The sequence below is a fragment of the Lepidochelys kempii genome, chromosome 12, assembly GCF_965140265.1.
Source record: "Lepidochelys kempii isolate rLepKem1 chromosome 12, rLepKem1.hap2, whole genome shotgun sequence".
NCBI lineage: Eukaryota > Metazoa > Chordata > Testudines > Cheloniidae > Lepidochelys > Lepidochelys kempii.
In genome coordinates this window covers 2093953-2113358 of record NC_133267.1, presented here as the reverse complement: position 1 = coordinate 2113358, position 19406 = coordinate 2093953, and the positions used below count along the sequence as shown (strand labels likewise).

General features: G+C 54.0%; 1 protein-coding gene across 1 annotated transcript in view; it reads left to right on the top strand.

Moving 5' to 3' along the window:
* CARMIL2 (capping protein regulator and myosin 1 linker 2) overlaps nucleotides 1-19406 on the top strand; it is a 134949-nt gene that overhangs the window by 94739 nt on the left and 20804 nt on the right. Inside the window, exons 29-31 of the mRNA XM_073307100.1 lie at nucleotides 4772-5040; nucleotides 13522-13625; nucleotides 17697-18102. Of these exons, the coding sequence (XP_073163201.1) occupies nucleotides 4772-5040; nucleotides 13522-13625; nucleotides 17697-18102 (779 nt within the window). The remainder of the gene's footprint in view (nucleotides 1-4771; nucleotides 5041-13521; nucleotides 13626-17696; nucleotides 18103-19406) is intronic.

Below are 19406 nucleotides of genomic sequence, written 5' to 3'. Positions count from 1 at the left end.
ATGGGCGAGCAAACCCAGTGGAGACGGCTTCTGAAAATGTCAGCGAAGGAGGCACTGTCTGATGGCATTTGGCCTGCCTTCCCCTTCCCTGCATGCTGTGCCTTGCCATGGGATGCTTCAGGTCTTACAGTCTGTGCTGGGAAGCCAGCCTCCTGGTGACAGTATCGCTTGACAGGAGCTCACTGGAGGAATGAGGGGGAGGATGTGGGCTGTTTCACATTAACCAGCGGGACCTGGGTGTTCGGCAGAAGCAGGGTCTGATCCTGGTGTGATTCCAAGTCCAGCTCTGGAAGGATTCGCTGGCCATGTATCACCGAGCCCAGTGACAGCGTCATGGGCCCCACCTTGGGAGAGAGTGTTGACCATCGGGGCCCTGAATAGGCCCCAGCGCACAGTGAGGAAATCCAGAGCCAGCAGCAGCCTCTGTAATGCAAATAAAAGTAGCCGGAATGCTGCCTAGCCTGCGCTGCTCTAACAGGCACCGACTCTGGCAAAAATAAAAGCAGCCCCTGGATTTCCACTCCGCTTTATGCCTGGGTCTCTGCGGTAATGCAGTCATGCTGCAGGGTGTTTATTCCCACTCCGGCTCGGGTGTTTTCATCTCAGATTTCCAAGGTTTCTGCTCGCATTTTTTTCCCCCAAACCTTTTGTTACTTGAGTTACTTTGGGCTGTGAGAGGGAAAACTCTGCAAAGGACCAGATCATTCCATATCTGTTAGCATTGCCCCTGGAGCTGCGGGCCATATCCAGGGCTGGCCAGTTGGCTAACAAGCTTCCTTGCAGTACACGTGGGTCTAACCCCTTCCGCTCCAGAGTGGGGGGCTGTGCTTGGGGAGTGGGGTTGGCTGCCCTGGCAGCTTGTAGACTCCTGGGGTATGTGCTGCAATGGGGCAGCATAGCTAGGCCATGTACCATTTCTGGTGCGTGGGGTCTTGGAGTTACCACAACCAGCTAGAGGACAGCAGTCATGGAGGAGCACCGGTGGCTTCTCTGACTGCCCACTTACCTGGGAGACCGGGGTCTGGTGTTCAAGCGTTCACAGTTACAAGTACTGGGTATAATCCTGCCTCTAAAAACAAGGAGCTGACAAAGCTCACTGCACCTTCCATTCTCTCCCAAAGGGCAGAGGGTGCCTTTCGCCGGTGAGTGGGACACAACGGGGCGCAGGAGTTAAACTCATCTCAGTAGGGCTGCTGGGTGGGGGTGCTGGTCCCTGCTCTGTGGGGAACGGGGTTCTTTTTGCATCTCCCTGCTTGGGCTGGTAAAGGTTGGGAGCAGTCGTGGAGGCAGCGTGCCCAGCCTGCAGAAGAGGGAGTGAACAGAGGCCCTTGCCATTTGGGAAGATGCAACCTGCCAACTGGAGGGTGGAACCTGGGATGTTAAAAGAGCAAATAGAGGTCGCTTGGGCCTGTGAGCTCCATGAGCCCCTTAAACGTACACCTGCCAGTTCTAGGGAGTATTAGAACGGCTGCACTGGGTCAGATCAATGGTCCGTCTAGCCCAGTGTCCTGTCTTCCCATGCCAGGTGCTTCAGGGGGCATGAACAGAACAGGCAACACGGAGTGATCCATCCGCTGTTGTCTGCTCCCAGTTTCTGGCAGTTGCAGGCTAGGGACATCCAGAGCATGGGGTAGCATCCCTGACCATCTTTGCTCATGGCCACTGATCCTCCATGAACTTACTTAATTCTTTTTAGAACCCAGTTATACTTTTGGCCTTTACAACATCCCCACAAGTTGGCGCTGCGATGTGTGAAGAGGAACTTCCCTTTGTTTGTTTTAAATCTGCTGCCTGTTAATTTCAGTGGGTGACCCCTGGGTTCTTGTGTTTTGTGAAGGGGTAAATAACACTTCCTGATCCACTTTCTCCACACCAGTCATGATTTTATAGACCTCTCTCATCCCCCCCCCCTCAGTTGTCTCATTTTCAAGATGAACATTCCCAGTCTTATGAATCTCTCCTCCTACTGAGGCTGTTCTGTACACTGAATCATTTTTGTTGCCCTTCTCTGTATCTTTTCCAATTCTAATATAGCTCTTTTGAGATGGGGTGACCAGAACTGCATGCAGTATCAAGATATGGGTATACCACGGATTTATATATCAGCATTATGATATTTTCTGTCTGTCTTATCTGTCCCTTTCTTAATGGTTCCTCACATTCTGTTCGTGTTTTTTTGACTGCCGCTGCACATTGAGTGGATGTTTTCAGAGAACTACCCACAATGACGCCAAGATCTCTTTTGAGTGCTAATAGCTAATTCAGACCCCATCATTTTAAATGTATAGTTGGGATTGTTTTCCAATGTGCATCACTTTTCATTTATCAACATTGAATTTCATCTGCCATTTTGTTGCCCAGTCACCCAGTTTTGTGAGATCCTTTTGTAGCTCTTCACAGTCTGCCTGGGACTTAACTCTCTTGTAGTTTTGAATCATCTGCAAACTTTGTCACCTCCCTGTTTACCCTTTTTTCCAGATCATTTATGAATATGTTGAATAGGACTGGTCCCAGAATACACCTTGGGGGATACCACTATTTACCTCTGTCCATTCTGAAACCTGACCATTTATTCCTACCCCTTGTTTTCTGTCTTTTAACCAGTTACAGATCCATGCAAGGACCTTCCCTCTTATCCCCGTCTTGTGCCAGAATCCATCGCTCCACGTTCCTAGCCCCGAGGGGCTCTTTGTACATAATGTACCACGTGGGACTGCAGGTTCAGGCAGGGGGAGGTGGCCGCTGGGGCAGAGAAGGTTCTTCCCACATGGAGCATTCTCAGTGTAGCATCAGCCACTCAACAGCGAACCGTTCCCACTGGGGGACCCAGACATGCACTCTGTTCCTGCCAGTGCTGGGCCCCGGAACGGGCTGCCCTAAGGCAGCAGGCTGGTCTGTGGTGTTGCTGGAGCCCCCACAGGTGGCACTGGATTAGAAGATGTGTCCTGTACCCCAGGGCCTGCAGTGCTAGCTCTTTGCACTGGCATGGCAGCCGCGTCGGGCACGGCTCCTCTCTACCCTGCTCACGAGAGCTGCTGGCTCATTTGGGAATGGTTCTGATGGCCCCAGCAGCGGGATTTGGAGGGAGTCCAACCCCAGCTCCTGCTCCTCTCCTGGAAACGGTCTCTCTCTCCTTGCCCACCAGCTGGCTACGGGTGAGGAAGGGACTGACTTAAGAAAGCAAACGCCGTTGAGCCCAGCGAGGAAATGCCCTGCCTGCTAGTAGCACCCCCTTCTAGCTGCACTAGGCCCTGATCTCCTGCTTAGCGCTGCATCAGCACAGAGCTGATCGCGGACAGCCACACGTCGGTGTTTAACTGCATGTAGCAAGGAGGGCCAAGCAGGAGAGTCTGAGCAATGTGGACTCTCTGGAACCCACCGTGTGGTCAGGTCAGTAGAAATACTAGCCTTTGTGCAGCCACCCTCCTGAGGTCGGTCGGTCGGTCTGCATGTGATGGGGGGGTGTAATGCGCAGCACTCCAGGTTGGTTGCCTGTTGCCTCTCAGAGAGACACTCACCCTGGTACCTTGCTTATGCTGCTGAACAGACGAAGGCCCTGATCCTGCAGTTGGATCAGTGTGGTGGGCCCCAGCACTGCATGGGGTCTGATCGGAGTCATTGGTCTCTGTGTGGGCACAGGGTTTGCCCTTGTGGCTCCGATGGCTGGTTCCGGAGCAGCCGTTTTTGAGTGGTATCGATCCTACCCGGGCCACTGCCAGCTGCAAGGGTGATGGGAACCTCTTCACTGCCAGCAGGCATACAGGCTCCAGAGAGAAGGTACTGGTCCAGGCCGCCAAAGGGCAGTGCTGACCTGACCCGCCCTCTGCTATAGAAGGTCCTTGGTGGGAGCATAACCATTGCATCTCCCCAACAGAACCCCTAGGGGTGGGAGGCAGGGGCATCCCCTCTAGCCCTTCCGGGGGTGAATTCCCCTCGAGCACAGGCAGGTGAGTGGGAGCAGGGAAGTGGGACTCGGCTGATCTGCCCCACCCATTGTAGCTCCCCCCTTGGGTACTCTGCTGGGATGTGACTAATCTCTATTGGCGTGTGTGCTGTTTCAGGGTAATACAGTATCACAGATAAAACTATTAATTATTATTTTATTATCGGTTGTGTTTGTCAGAGTGCCTGGGAGCCCTAGCCAGGACCCCACTGTGCCAGGCGCTGTACAGCCACAGAACAAGGAAACAGCCCCTGCCCCAAGACCTTATGTCTAACACACTAGCCTGTTAGACCAAGCTTATTGGAACTGAATGCATGACCTCTGTTATCAGTCCAAGTGCCACCTGGCTAAACTGGGCTCTGTTTGAATCAATTCTTGCTAGTTTTGTCCACTTAAAAGTTAAAAGGAGAGCAGCAATTTCTCCCCTGGTAGCTCTTCAGCTGCCTGTGCCCAGAGCAGGAGCGAGCCCTGACCGGTGCCCTACTGACATGCACGAAAGTCTGCCCAGATGCTGGCAGCCCTCTGTGCACGAGCTCCCACCGATCCCCAGGGAAATTCTGTGCATGGAAGGCCAGGGCCCAAGTCCGTTCCAAGAGATTGATGCACAAGCTACTCCCACTGTCTGTGGCATTTTTGCAAATTGTGACAAGGGTTATTTTTCCCCTGTGGTGCTGGGAGCACTGAACGTGCTAGCCATGATCTGCAAGGCTGTCTGAGCTGCTTGTGTAATAATCTCCCTGTGGCAGGAACCCCTGCGCAGGGACAGCATTCTGCCTGTGCCAGATTTTCAAAGGTTTTCTCCACCTTCTCCCCCCCCCCCCCCCCCAGGTCTGTCGGAGCTCGATCTTCAGGCAGAGGCAGAAGATAACAAGATTGGAACTCACCAGGCTCTGCTGTCAGTCAGCTGTGCCTCTCTGAAGTCACGCCCTGCCTCCACAAAGGATGCTGAGACTGGAAGCAGTTTGCTTCCTTTCCCGGAGCCTGCACCCATACAATCCCTCATGGACCTGCCAACTGAGGGAGAGAAACTGGAGCACTACACCCGAGCTAGGCCCCGACCCAACCGCAGGAACAAGCGGCCTCCAAGCAAGCCGAGTGTAAGCCTGCTTTTCATTCTTCAGTCAGGCAGGGCTTAATTATGTCACGGGGAAATATCTTTAATCAGCAGTTATTCCAGCCCTGAAAGATGAAAGATACCGAGCAGCAGCTGTTTTATTATGCAGTCATCAGCTGGGCTTCGGTTGCTGCTGGTTTTTACCTTAGAGGAGAAGGTTTTAGCTGAGGGTATGTGGTGGTTTTATATTGCCGGTGGATTGCTAAAATCTTGAGATGCTGCAGCAATGTTGTAGATGTGACACAAGCAGAGAAGCTGCAGTTTGCATGCAGGGGCTTTGCCCATTTGCAGTGTCGTTTTCTATCTGACTATATTGATTTGAAACCTTTTTGGCTGGCTTGAAGGTCTCTGCTGGGGGTGTATTTCCTACCTACCGGAGCCTTCAGCAAAACTGGGAAATTTGCTTTAACTCTTAGATGCTTGTTTGCCCCAAGGATGCACTGGCCTGATGAGACGGCCCTTATCCTTTTGAACAGATTTGGAATTAACCGTGTATCTTTTCCACAGTAAAAAAGCTCACTGACTGTTATATGGCTCTCTGATACTTCTGACTCATTTGATTAGTTTCAAAAGTGACAGGATCTGCCCCCTTTCTGTCAATCAGTTCATTTATAACTCAGCCTTAGGCCTCGGGGGAAGGCAACATAACTTTGGGGGGCTGTGAAGTTAGAGCCTAAATAAAGCGAGCGATCACCATTCCTGGGGGAGGTGGGTAGTCATTTAGGCCAGACTAGCCCATCTCACGGCGGGATGGTTTTAAAAAGCTGAGGAGCAGAGTTTGGTTCCCTTGTCAAGCTGTTTCTGTTAATTGATCATTGGCTGGCTTCGTTTTCAAAGCAGGGGATTCTGTTTCCATGCAGAATGAACCCAGGGTTTGCCCAGCACACAGGGAGAATCTGGTGCTCCCCAGCCCCTCCTGGGAGTAAGCATCAGCTCTCGGTGCAGGCAGGATGCAGCTCCCCTATGCTGATGTGGCAGGGCTCAGACTCCCGTACGTGGGCTTTGTTCTGAGCAAGGGTAATGGGGGTGTTGCCCCCCCCCAGGCTCCCAGTGGTAGAGGTCTGGCCCACTCCAGGTTCATGTCCGAGGAGGTGCGGCCCACCCTCCGAACCCCACTCGGCACCAGTGCCGCCTCCCTGGCATGTAGGGGGCACAGAGGCTCCCTTTGCGCAGCCTACCCTCTGCCAAGGGTGAATTCCGCCCTGGGACCTGCATGGCATCAAGCCTGGCACCTGCATTCCAAGCTCTGCGGAGCTGCCACCTGGCAGGGGCATTGGGAGAGTCCCTGGCTGAGGACCACGTCGTGCACTGGGAGTCGCACTGGGCTGGCCTCTCATAGCATGCTTGCATCTACCCCCTTGTTTAGGCATCTCCTGTGGGCCAAAGGGGTTTGATGGGATTTTACCAGAGGGCTCAGCAGGCTGCCGCTGATTTTGCGTCTCTCCAGCGTCCGGGTTAGCGACTGTGTCCCTGCTCCGCAGCTGTTCTGGCAGACAGGGTGCCCCTCTGACCTCGCGTCTCGCCTTCCCTCTCTTCCACTGGGGCCCAGCAGACACAGCCAGAGGGAGGTAACTCTGGCATCAAGCAGGGGCTGTGTGTTTACACACAGTGCAGGGGGGTGGTCAGCCAGGCATCCAAGGTCTAACACCATGAACTGGAAGGGAGAATTGCTTTGATTGGAGAGAAACCATTCCTGCTCCTTATTGAGCCTGAGATGATAAAAGTCTTAACGGCCTCTTTCCAGCAACACAGTTCCTTGTGTCGATGAGAGCAGGGTAACCTCCAGCCTCCAAAGAGGAAAGGCTCTTTAGGGTCTCTCCTTTCTCCCTGCACCACCGAGACCCAGGAACCTCCCCTGGCGCGTCCCCCCAAGATTTCACTGGGCTCAGACCTGGCATGTGCAGAACATTGCCGCTGCTGTGCTGGCATCCAGGACTGGCAGTAAGAGAGCTGCAGCCTGTACCGGTGCTCACCCCTTAGGGGACTGGGGCTTGCCAGCCCTGATTATAGAGTGAGGCACCCCTGGGGTGGCTCAGGGGATTCCCTAGAAAGGGCAGCAGGGCGCTGCACAAAGGGCAACGCTCCAGAAGCTGTGGTTGAATCTGCAGAATGAGGAATGGCTCCTGCGGGGAAGACGGGAGACCAGGGAAGTTGCCCTAGGCAGGGAGGCCTGGGAGAGACCCTGACCCAGGGAAGAGCCTGCAAAGGCCCCAGCCAGGAAGGCCTGGGAGGAGAAAGAGGAAGCTTGGGTTGGGTGGCCTTAGGACTAGACTTGGTCTGAGAAGTGGAGGGTTTTGAGGGCTTATTTTACATTAATAAGCCCAGGCCCTAGGGAGGGGTATTTTTGCCCAAGAAAAAACTTGAAGGGAAGTTTTATTTGAAAAGTCTAAGAGGGGAAACGGAGGCAGGCTGCCTCTAGCGTGAGCCCAGGCCACGGGGGTGCATGGGAGGCAGCCGGCCTGATTCCACTGCCTCACTAACTAGCAAGCTATATTAGCGGTACAGTCAGGCCCAAGGTTTGCACGGCTGCTGAGAGTATGAGGGTGATTGTCTTGACACATCTCCTCTACACGAGAGAGGATGAGTTCCCTCCCATGTTGGCCAGTCTAGTAGCAAGTTGCTCCTACAGACAGGGACAGGCCCAAGGGACTGGCATGGCACTGCCTTTGGACTGTGGGGTTTTCTAGTCCGATCCAGGCAGGAAGAGTCCTTACGGGTTAGTATTGCCTGAGCGTTTGGCTAGGGCCGTATCTGACAGAGGTGATGTGCAAGTGGATGCTTAATACTGGCATTGCTCTCCAGAGACACAAATAATGGTGGAATGAAAAGCTGGTATGGATTTAAATGCCAGCAAAGAAGAAATAGCCTTGCACTTGTCAATTGAAAGCCATCAGCCCTGTGCAGCTCATGGGACCGGACCAGGGTCGGACTCTTGAGGGGAATACCTAGCGCTGATGTAGCTTGTTTCTCTCTGTCCCTTGGAGATGGTGGGCCAAGGTCTGCACTTGGAGCGATAGGCACCCTTCTAACGGAGTCACTGCAGCTCGTCTGAGTGTGCCAGGGATTTGACCTAACTTTGGGGCAAACACTATTCATCCTTTCCCAGGCTGCCCACCCTCGCCTTGGCTCTGGGACGAGGTGCTTCGGCATCTGCCCCTTGCAACGTCTGGTTTTGTTGTGCAGTGCCCTCCTTGCTCTGCAGCTGCTGCTCACTAGTCGGGTTCTCTGCATGGTGCCTTCGACATCTGGGGCTGCTCAGACATGCCTGAAATGGTTAGCAGAGAACCCTAGCATGCTAAGGGCACCTTTGTGCCCCACGGCCGTTGCTCAGGTGCCTCGGGCTGGTTGTAGGTAGCCACTGAGGTAGCGCACTCTATCAGGAGCCAGTCCCAGTTCGCTTTACTGGCTATGGCCCAAAGGTCAGCTTTTACAGGTGCGTATTTAAGGTTTATACACCTGCTTAAGTACTTTGCTGAGTCAGAGAATGAGCATCCCAAGGATAATTAAGCCACTGAACTGTGGCTACCTCTGGGATGCAGAGCGGTGGCTAGCAGGTGTACAGGCATTCTTCAAAAGACACACTCTGTGGCAAACACTTAGCAGTGAAGAAGGAGAGACCCTGGTTGAGACCTCATTAGCATTTCCTGCAAGCACCAGTTTGGCCCAGTAGGAAGAGAAATCAAAATGTTGGCTCCATCCCAGCCAACGCTTGGAGTTCCTGTGAGCTCGCAGGGCTTGGGAGTGCTGCAGAGCTGCTGCAATTTGAAAGTACTTTTTAATTCATGGCATTGATGGGACAAAACGTCTGAGTTAACTGACCTAGAACTAGGGACGAATATGAGCCAGACACCCCCAGACGCTGGGGCAGTTTGCATCTGCAGACAATGCTGGGAAAGAATCCTGACTACTCCACACAGGCCCATGCGAAGGGCTCTGCAAAAGTTTTGCCTCGTGAGAGGCCTGTGCGTCTGCATGGTGGGAACAGAAGCAGATGGCTCTGAGAAGATAGACTGTGCTTAAAGCTTTTGCCACCTCCTGTAAGTAACCGCATTAGAAGGGGCTTTGTAGCCCAGTCCTCCCTTTGTGCATTGTATTTAGACTGGGGGTGGTAGGGGGCTCCTGTGGCTTTTGATGGAGCCGTGGAAAATCCCCAGAAGGGAGCATTCAGTTCACAAGGCAACAGATCCCATTTTAGCGCTCAGTAACTCCAGCCCTCCATAAGCATGCTTGAATTCTGCCAGAGCGGGCTGCTGCAGGTGAGTGGGGAGGAGGAAGTGTGGGAGGATGAGAGCCCTTCCAGGTGTTTAGCTGGGATTATTACAACCTAGCAGCTGCTCTGTGTCTGACTGCACCCCCAGGGAGTCCGTGGCCCTCCTAGCAGTCTGGGAGGGGGCTCAGGGGGGCAGTGTTCCATTCCACGGCCCTGTCGATAGGACTAAACATATAGAATTATGATAACACTTTGCACTTGGTGCTTTTACATTTTCTTTCCAAAGGGCCTTCCACACAGTAACTAGTTCATCCCTGCAGCCTTCCAGGGAGTTGGGTAACCCCATGTGACTAACCCCATCTTCAGCTGGGGAAACTGAGGCACTCAGCAGGCTGCACCCAGATCTAGGGGAAAAGGGTGCAGTTCTCCTGGGCCAAAGTGAATGGGGCTGTAAATGGTGATGTAAGTTGCTTATTGCATATACATGCCCCTGAAAATGGGGCTCGTGGTACTAGTGCTTTGGCCGTAGCCTTGGTTGGACAGTGCTGTTGTTGCACCATGTTGGCATTCAGTGTGTGTGCGCAAAATGAGCACGAGATGTGCCGGCTCAGCAGGCGGGGGTTGCACAGGGGTGAAGATCGCATAGCTCTCCTGCCCTGCTTTATGTTACACCTCACTGGTTAGCTGTTCATCTGGCTAGTACCCCTTCTGCCTGAGCAACAGTGAGCTGTAGCTCACGAAAGCTTATGCTCAAATAAATTGGTTAGTCTCTAAGGTGCCACAAGTCCTCCTTTTCTTTTTGCGAATACAGACTAACACGGCTGTTACTCTGGGGGGGAGGGATAGCTCAGTGGTTTGAGCTTTGGCCTGCTAAACCCAGGGTTGTGAGTTCAATCCTTGAGGGGGTCATTTAGGGATCTGGGGCAAAAATTGGGGATTGGCCCTGCTTTGAGCAGGGGGTTGAACTAGATGACCTCCTGAGGTCCCTGCCAACCCTGATATTCTATGATTCTATGAAACCTGCTGGCAAGCAGTTACCCGACTGGCACTGTGAAGGGGCAGGAGGGTATAGGCTCCTGTATGCCAGGCTTGGTCTGAGAGTTGGCCTCCCCCTGCCTTTTTAGTTCCTTGAAAAGCTCCTGTCCGCTCCCTGTCTCTGGAGGCGGGAGCTGGCTGGGGTCTGCAACCCTCAACATCGGAGTGTCGCTTGCTTGTTGATGTCCCCTATTCCGCTCGCCAGTCTCCACTCCGCCTCTCGAGGGGTGGCTAGAGCTGGTCGCCACCCAGAGGCAGTTGGATGCTCTGAGCTCACCTCCCTCACTCTGGGAGGCAGTTACCTGGCTGGTTTCCAGCCCCCGCCCTCCCCATTGGAGCCCTTGAGCACACTTGCCCCGGCCTTGTTGCTCAAACTGCTAAACCATAGAGACCTTCTGCAAGAGCAGAGATCGTGTTGGGTGGGGGAATCAGAGGGGTCCCATTCTGAGAACCGCAAGTGATTATCCTCCGAGTGCACACATCCTGCTGGGTTCCTCTCTTGTAGTTGCTGAGGGCTTTTGTCTGCCATGCAAAATGCTCCCTAGACTCGGAAAACAGCCTCTAGAAATCGACTCAGCGGAGAGCTGTGTGTGCTGCAGGCATTGCTCTGCACAGGGGCGCAGGCCTATAGCACCGCCTTGGTACGACACAAACACCGCCTGGGTTGGGAGTGAACCTCCAAGGCTTCCCGCCAGGGGAATATCCCAAGCACCCTGGAGTTCCTCAGAAGGCCGGTCTTTTGTGTTTCTCCTGTCAATCAAAGCACATGGTTGGGCTTGGGTGTGAACGCGACCCCAGGGTTGAAAAGGAACTGCTGGATGGCACAGGCCAATGCCCCATGTGTTTAGCTGGGGGAGCCTCCTTCTGATTGGTCACACTTAACCCAGTCCTCACCTTTGCAGGCGAGGCTGCACGGGGGGAGGTGGGAGTGAGACGAGCAGGAAGGGCAGAGAAACCCTAGAGAGACCAGTGGGATCCAACACAGGAGTGGAGAATAGCAAATTAGACCTGGGAGAACAAGCAGTGTTTGTCTGGGGGAACCTCTCCGGTTCCTATGGCCGTGGGGGGAGCAGCCAGCCAGTCAGATGCACACGTGTGAGGGGAATGTGGTTTGGGGGTGGACCCAGGCCTGTTACGAGATAGCGGGTCGTGGCCCAGGCTGTTGAGTGACTGACACATTTGGGCCACGATGCTCGGATCTGGGCTCCGCCATAAAGTAAAGATAGAGGCTCACTGGAGCAGCATGTGAGGAGAGCAGTGAAGGGGCCAGACATGGAAGAGGTGAGGAGTCCTTCATGGGATGAAATGAAGAAGCTTGGGAGGGAGATCTGGGCTAGCAACTGGCCAGCAGGGGCCTGCTCCCACACACAGGAGTAGTGGTGTTTCCAGGGGGACAGGATCAGACCCATAGCATGTGGAATCATTTCCTAAGGGAAATGATGAAATTCCTTCCCCCAACCCTGGCTGCATAGATCATTTAGAAACCACTGGGGCAAAACACTGGCAAAGGATCTGTGGAGAGCAATCTGGCACCAGGGCAAGTACCTGGAGTGAGGGGTGGGTTTTGCTGCCCAGAAATTGGAGACTATACGGCATACAAATGATCTGACTCCTCACAGCTCTGATGTCACCCAGTTTTGGCCTAGAATATTCCCTATATTTGCAATCTGTATTCGGTGGGGTGTTTTCTTAGGGTTTTCAAAACTGGGCGCCTTGTCCTGGAGCTTTTCCAGTAAGTCAAAAGTGAAATGGAACACACGCAGTCTCCCGCTGTCCAGGCGAAAGCGTTTATGAGGCCGCTCCTGAGTCTGTCACTTGGGACACGTGCCCCAAGGATGTTGCTGGGAAGAGGAAGACTGGGCTGCTCTTGGCCATCTCCCTGGAACCGGGTGCAATTTCTTTACTTGGTAACATCACCAAGCATGAGCGGGCAACAAGTTCTAAAAGCACCACATGGGCAATTTTCAGACCTAGGGCCGAGCAGCTGGAAATGCTGCACAATAATGGCAGGGGGAGCTTAGCCATAGCACAGGCTTTGGCTTCAAGCATCAGCTCTTGGGAAAGCGCAGAAGAAAACACACTGGTGCAAAGTACACTGGGGAAGCTAGGCATCACCCCAGCCCGGCCAGGCTGTTTCTTGGAGCTGGGTGTATGTCTGAGCTTGTCTCTGAGCCTGCAGGCAGCGTTGTTTGGGGACAGCCGGGAGGTGCTCCAAGGCTGTGGAGGGTTTGAACTGACTGTCAGGCCTGCAGCTGTGCGCCCTATAACAGGGAAGAAACCGTTTAGATGATGGAAGCAGCGCTTGGCTTGTGATCTTATTCTGGAGTGGTTTTTTCTTTACGTCCCTTCTGATGCACAGCCACGTGGCATTGAAGGGAGGCCTTGTGAGCTACTGCAATGGCTCTTGACCTTTCCAGACCACAGTACTCCTTTCAGGAGGCTGATTTGTCTTGTGTACCCCAAGTTTCACCTCACTTAAAAACTCCTTGATTCCAGAATCATACATAAAAATACAGAAGTGTCACAGCACAGTAATACTGACAAATCACTGACTTTCTCATTGTTACCATATAATTAAAAATAAATCCATTGGAATATAAATACTGTACTCACATTTCAGTGTATAGTATAGGGAGCAGGATAAACAAGCCATTGTTTGTATGACATTTTAGTGTGTACTGACTTTGCTAGTGCTTTTATGTCACCTGTTGGCAAAGTGGGCAAATATCTAGAGGAGTTGATGTGCCCCCTGGAAGAGCTCTGCTACCCCCGGGTACACATACCCCTGGCTGAGAACCACTGCACTAGTGGATAGAGCGCTGTCCTGGGATTCAGGAGACCAGGGTTATATTCCCGCCTCTGCCACTGGCCTGCTGAGAGACCTTGGGCAAGTCTCTGTGCCTCAGTTTCCCGCTCTGTGAAACAGGGATAGTGTTGCTCTCCTTTATAAAGAGCTTTGAGATCTGCTGATGACGAGTGCTAGGTAAGAGCTGGTTGCTAGTACTGTTATTTTATTATTATTCAACAGCAAATTCATACAAAGGTGTGTACGTGCGCATGCAATTAAAAAGCAGCTGCATCAGTAGGAACGTCAGGGAGTGATTTCTCACTTTCTCCTGGGGGCGTCCCCCTGAATTCAGCTTCTCCCCTGGCGTCTCGCCTCCCCTCTTCCCTGCTTCTGCAGCACTGAGCTCTTCTGACTGTAGCACTTGCTCGTAGGTCCAGCCAGCCCCGACTGAGAATGACGAGGACAGAAGCATTACTTGCGTGGATGAAGGGCTAGAGGAGTTCTTTACCAAGAAGCTGATCCAAGAGGAGCCGCTGTAAGTAAACGAGGTGTATTCAGTACTGTAGCTGCTACTGGGCCATGCCCGCTGTGTGTCCGCTCTCTGGCAACACAAGCCCTGCCTTCTGGACCTCCGTGGGCCTCGCTGTCTGTGTACAGGCAGTGACGCACATGTACCAACCCACAAGTCCTCGGAGCGTCCAGTCCCTGATCCACTGACCATGCACAGAATTACCTGCCATTCCCACAGGGACGGGACTCCGCAGCTCATGAGTTACACCTTAGAACACAGCTCTGCTAAACATAACATCACGCTCGCATGATCCCAGAACACTGGAGAATTGGGGTCATGCCGGAGGGGGCAAAGCGGCGTGCCCTTCATAAAGGGCATCCTCTGTCCGCTACCAGACAGAGCCACATCTGGTTTGTCCCTGTACCAGATGGGGGACAAACCACCCCAACAGAGGACTGTCCATGCCAAAACTGGACAAGGGACCCCCTTAGCTTAAACACACAGCACTTTGATCTAGTTATAGTGAAAACAAGAATCAGTTTATTATCAGAGATTCAAGTGAGTGTGAATAAGAATATTGGAAATGGTTACAAATAAAATCAATAACACACTTTCTAGAGACCGAACTTAGTTCACAAGTTCTCCTCCTGTCTAAAGAAGCTTGTCTTACCCAAAGATTTCTCCAGTGTTTTCAACCAAGCCTGGCTGGAATCCCTTTTCATGAAGCAAACTTCCTGCCCATTCACTTCCTTGCTGAAGGAGTCCTCTTTGCACCCCCAAACTAGACAAAAACAAGCCTTTGATATTTACGTCAAGACAGGGTTCCTCTCCCCCATCCTGCCCCACATCTATCTCTTCCTGCTACTTTCCTTCTAAAGTCCCCTCTGCTCTTCATTAGCTTAAAATGCCAGTGACTGCTCCTTGTGAACCAGACAATGCTCAATTTACATGTAAACAGATTAGATGAACAAACCGCTCCTGTCTGACAGCTAACCTGCTTTTCACATTTGATGCAGGCTGTAAGAATGTAATTGTCAGTGTATATACAGAACTCCTTACATGACAGCTGTACATGCATTTCACAACAGTATCGATGACCAGTGTGACACAGGCTTTGAGCCCTCACGTGGCATTCTTTGAACTAGAATGTGCATACTAAGCCCAGGGGAGTCCTGTAACCCTTAGGCCATGTGCCAGTTGGCATCAAGAGGTGCCTGGGTCACAAGCTAGTGCTAAACTGGGGAATCGCCCTCAGTCATTCCTTGGGGCAAAATTACCTTGCATGGTTTGAAATTCAGGTCACTACTAATTAATAGTCGTCAATGCTTTTAAACACCATTCATCTAGCACTCCGAGTGCCTTGTGAACATATTAGCAAATTCTCACAATACACTATCTGTGTTTGGGTGTGGGATCTTATAGGGATCATTTCACCCACTGCAGAAATGCACTCATGTCTGGGGTGCTACACAGCAACTGTTTAACAGCACCCAGAAATGATACACCGCAGTTTTGGTCAGGGGCTGAGTAAGAATCTGGTTCAGAGCTTTAGCTGGTCTGACTTCAGTGGCACTCACCATCTGATGCCAGCTGAGGACCTGGCCCACCAAATCCAACTGGAAGTGCAAGGGGGCATTTAGGATGTTAGAATGCCATTCCCTGAACTGGAATGAGCCCAGGACACTGGGGTTCGCACCATTACACTTAACAATGAGTGTACTGGGCTCTGCAGCTAGTGGGCATCTCCCTTTGGGGTCCCGGCCAGAAGGTGGCCTTTGAGAAGTGAGGCAAGGTCGGCTGATGCACCAGACTGGGCGCTGGGATTTGAAACTAGCCCTTCCAAGCCCATGGCCCTTTGGGAGGAAATCGGTGTACAAGGGCAGTGGGAGCTAATGCAGTCAGTTGGGACCTGGAAGCCAAAAGCGTGTGGGTTGTCCTTCCAGACTCGCTGTGTGTCCTCGGGCAGCTCACTCCTAGCATCCGTTTCCACCTCCGCAAAGGCTCTGGGAGGGCTCGTTCACTGGGGCTGGGAAGGCAGGAAGCACTGAATGTGGGCTGAACATTGCTAGGGGCGGATCTTAGAAACCAGGCAGCATGGCCTGTGCAGGGCTTAGCTCAGGTGTGTTCGCAAACAAAACTCTGCCCCCGCCCCTCCCTGCACAGGAGGAGTCAAAATTGAGCTAGATTTTCTCTCCTTTGCTCCCTCTCCTTTCTTATCCTTCTCCGGTCTCTGTTTTCCTCATTGTCCCTTGCTCTGTCACCCCTCCCACAAGCAGCCTCCTGCTGAGCAGGACTCTCTTCCCTGTCGTTGTGTCGATCTATATTTCCTACCACTTGTCACTTGGGCTTTCCATCCAGCTAGCGATAGTGATCCCTGTTGATGAAACTAGTGTTGAGATCTGCCCCCCCCGCCCCCGTCTCGGTGTAAAACTCTACTCGTGCATCCTGCTGCACTGGGAGCCGGAGGTGCTCCCTGATCGAGACATCCCCTGAACTTGGCAGAAGCCCGGCTCTGAAATGCACGACCCTTCATGGTAAGAACGAGAGCCAGGCACAGCCTCATGCAGTGCAGTAGTTAGGTTTTCATACCCAGCCAGCTGTTGTCCTGGCCAACTGAAGTTGTCCCCATCCTGGGGGAAGAGAGCACAAGGGTTACTGGGTGGAACCTGCCCTGCAGGGAAGAGGGGAATTGTAAAGGGCTGGGCTGTATCTAGCAGCCTGTGCTGGGGAAGGAGAGAAGGATGTCTTCTGTGATCTGGGCACTCATCATGAACAGTGGTGCTGAAAGCAGCAGTGCCCAGAGGGGAGCTGGTGGGGTTCTTACAGAACCAGCTGTCGGCCCTTGCACCTGAGGCTATGTAAAGCCGAGGAAGAGCCAGCTTGTGTCTGCTACTAGCTGGAGTAATGGTGTGGCCACCCCAGGCTACCTTCACGGGCCGCCTAGACACACCCCTATTTACTGCTGGCTTCTAGGGAGTGTGGCCATCTCTACACTCTGGGACCATGTCAGCCATGGAGGAAAATTGCCATCACGCCTGCCCAAGTGGGAGGCCTTGGGAAGTCCCCTCCGTGTTCCCGGCCAGGAGAGGAGGGTACCACTGAGCTTGTGTCCTGGTGCAGGTTGAGACGGGACACTGGGGCTCATGCTGGTACAGCCTGGATCTCCACCCAGGGCTGCTGCGGTCAGTGACGGCTCCTGGTTCTCCACCTCCCTCTCGCGCAGTCCCTGGGACTTGGCAGCCCCTGTGGCGCAGGGAATGGTGGTGTCAGCAGCCGGGCCTAGTCAGGGTGGTTCTGGGACTGGCCGTGTCTCTCGAAGCCGCCTGACCTACTGTGTATGAAACGTCTTCAATTATTGACTTGCTAGGGCAGAAATCCTGGCCGATTAGTGTGAGACTGCAGAGCGGCGCAGCCCCGGGGAGTGGCTGAGTGCTGGGGGGACGTCCGGCCCGTCCTCGTGGGGGGACGGCTGCTCGGTGTGGGCCGGGAAAGTGTTGGCACAGGAACCTTTGCGCTGGAGAATGCTAACAGCACAGGTTGTCCCCAGGGCCAGGGACCCCGACCTGCCTAGCTACGGTCCAGAGCTGAGAGGCAGCTGCACCTCTGCGGCTGAAGCTCCTGGAGGGGAGACGGTGAAATGTGCAGCTAAGTGTGTCTGCAATGAATCTCCCAGGTGGGGATCCTGCCGTCCCAACCCCCATTTCCCAGCCCCTTCCCAGAGCCCCGCATCCTGCTGCCTGCTGGGCACCCTCCAAGGGCTAGGACTGGGGCTAGGCTGCGCTCCACCATGCCTCCCCCCCCCACTGATTTTTCTAATCCCAATAGCCAGGGGGAAGTTCAAAGACAAGGAAACAGTCAAGAGGCCACAGAGCCAGCTGCCTTTCCAAGGGTGTGGTGAGTCCCCTCTGCTGTGGAGATGTTCCTTTCCTGCCCCTTCCCTGTGGACTGGCTCCCCAGGCTGCAGGCTGGCAGCAGAGAAGTGCTTGACACAGTTCTTGGCATTGGGGGCACAGTGATTCTGGTACCTGCTCTCAGTTCATGTCTCCGATCAGCACCTGTGCTAACTCTTTTCCTGGCTTCCTCCTCTTGCTCCAGCCCAGCTCCCCGGGGGATCTCTCCTGGCTCAGCCCGCCTCGTGCCGTCTGGCACCCGGACCTTCAAAAAGAAAATAGGAAACTTCTTTGCATTCAAGAAGCCGAAGTCCAGCAGGGCCTGGAAGTGCGAGAAGGAGCCAGAGGGCAGCCCCTCGGCAGCCAAGGGCAGGAAGTCCACTCGCAGTGACATTTCAAAGCCTCCCAGTAAGGCAGGGGAGCCTGGGAAGGCACTGAGCAAATCCGAAGAGGGTGGGCTTGCTGTGGAGCCCAGGGCCAATGCAGAGCCCAGCCAGACCCCCGATGCCGCCCACAGGATCAGGCCCAAGTATTCCCGAGAGGGCAAGTCACAGTCCCTCATACTCCTGTCTGGTGAGGATGAAGAGGTTCTAGGAGCGAAACACGAAAAGGTAACAGCCCCCTTCCCCCACCGCCCCAATCCTAGCCCCCGGGAGCCTGTGCTCTTGGCATTTGCCCCAGTTTAGGGGTGTCCTGAGTGTAAGGGCCCAGTTCATCCCTGGAGTCAGCACAGGGGAACTTGCTAAGTAGCTGCGCAGCAGAGAGCAGGAGCCCGGAGGCTCTGTGTTGTGTGAGGTTTGTATCCCCCCTGGCTGGCCTGAGCTGCAGCCAATGTAAAGGGGACTGTTCATGGAGGCTGGTTCTCCAGCTCTCAGACTGCCTGACCCAGCCTGTGTGGGCTGGTGTCTCCAGCCAGGGGAACCCTAAGAGTGATCCAGGGTTCACAGGGATCTGTGGGATGACTCCCATTGACCTCAGGCAGGTTTGGATCAGGCCCCAAATCCTGGCCTGTCCTAGCTAGTCTTGGCTGCTGGCTGCACTACAGATGGGTTTGGGCGTGGGGCTGTCTCCCTGCTCCGTGCCTGGGAAGCGGCAGGGGACTTTGGGGGTACGGATGGCACCAACCAGTCTAGCACTGTGGGGCCTATTGTTGGGCCCCTCCCTGCTCCTGCCCACGTCCCTGGGGGATGATTGGGGGAATTTGAGGCCTGCCCCAGTAACGGAGGATCAGAAAGAGCCCGGAGCAGCCAAGGACCGGGAATAGCTGCTGTGATACAGCTGGGTGGGGGAACTGATCTTAGGCAAACACGCGCCAGAGGGAGCTCCAAGGGTCGGGTGACCAGATGTCCCGATTTTATAGGGACAGTCTCGATGTTCGGGGCTTTGCCTTATAGGCACCTATTACCCCCCATTCTCGTCCTGATTTTTCACACTTGCCGTCTGGTCACCCTATCCGGGGGGGGTGTAGCACCTGCTGCGGTTCTGGGGCAGGAGATCGGGAAGAGGACTGTGGCCGCAGCCCAGCAGCGAAGTACAAACGTTGTGTCCCGAGCCAGACTCGCCTGGTGCCGTCAGTTACTGCCAGGGGGCAGGCGTGTCTCTTGGCAAACCTGCCCTCGGCCTGGGCAACGTGAGGGGAGGGATGGATCTTGCTTCGCCCCCTGGGGTACGCTCTCCCCCTCCCGCTGGCCCTTGTACCCAGGTGGAAGGGGCTGAGTGTCATAAAGGAGCCTGGTTCTGGACGGGGGAGGATCCCTGGAGCAGGCCTTGCAGAAGGCTGCAGTGGGGTTGGGGGCAAGGCACAAGGCCATGCAGCAGTCGGGGCAGGCATGGCATATGGGACAGAGCTGCAGCATGCAGCACCATGGGGAACTCTCGCAGGACAGCCTGCCAAGGTGCCATGGCATAGCCCGGC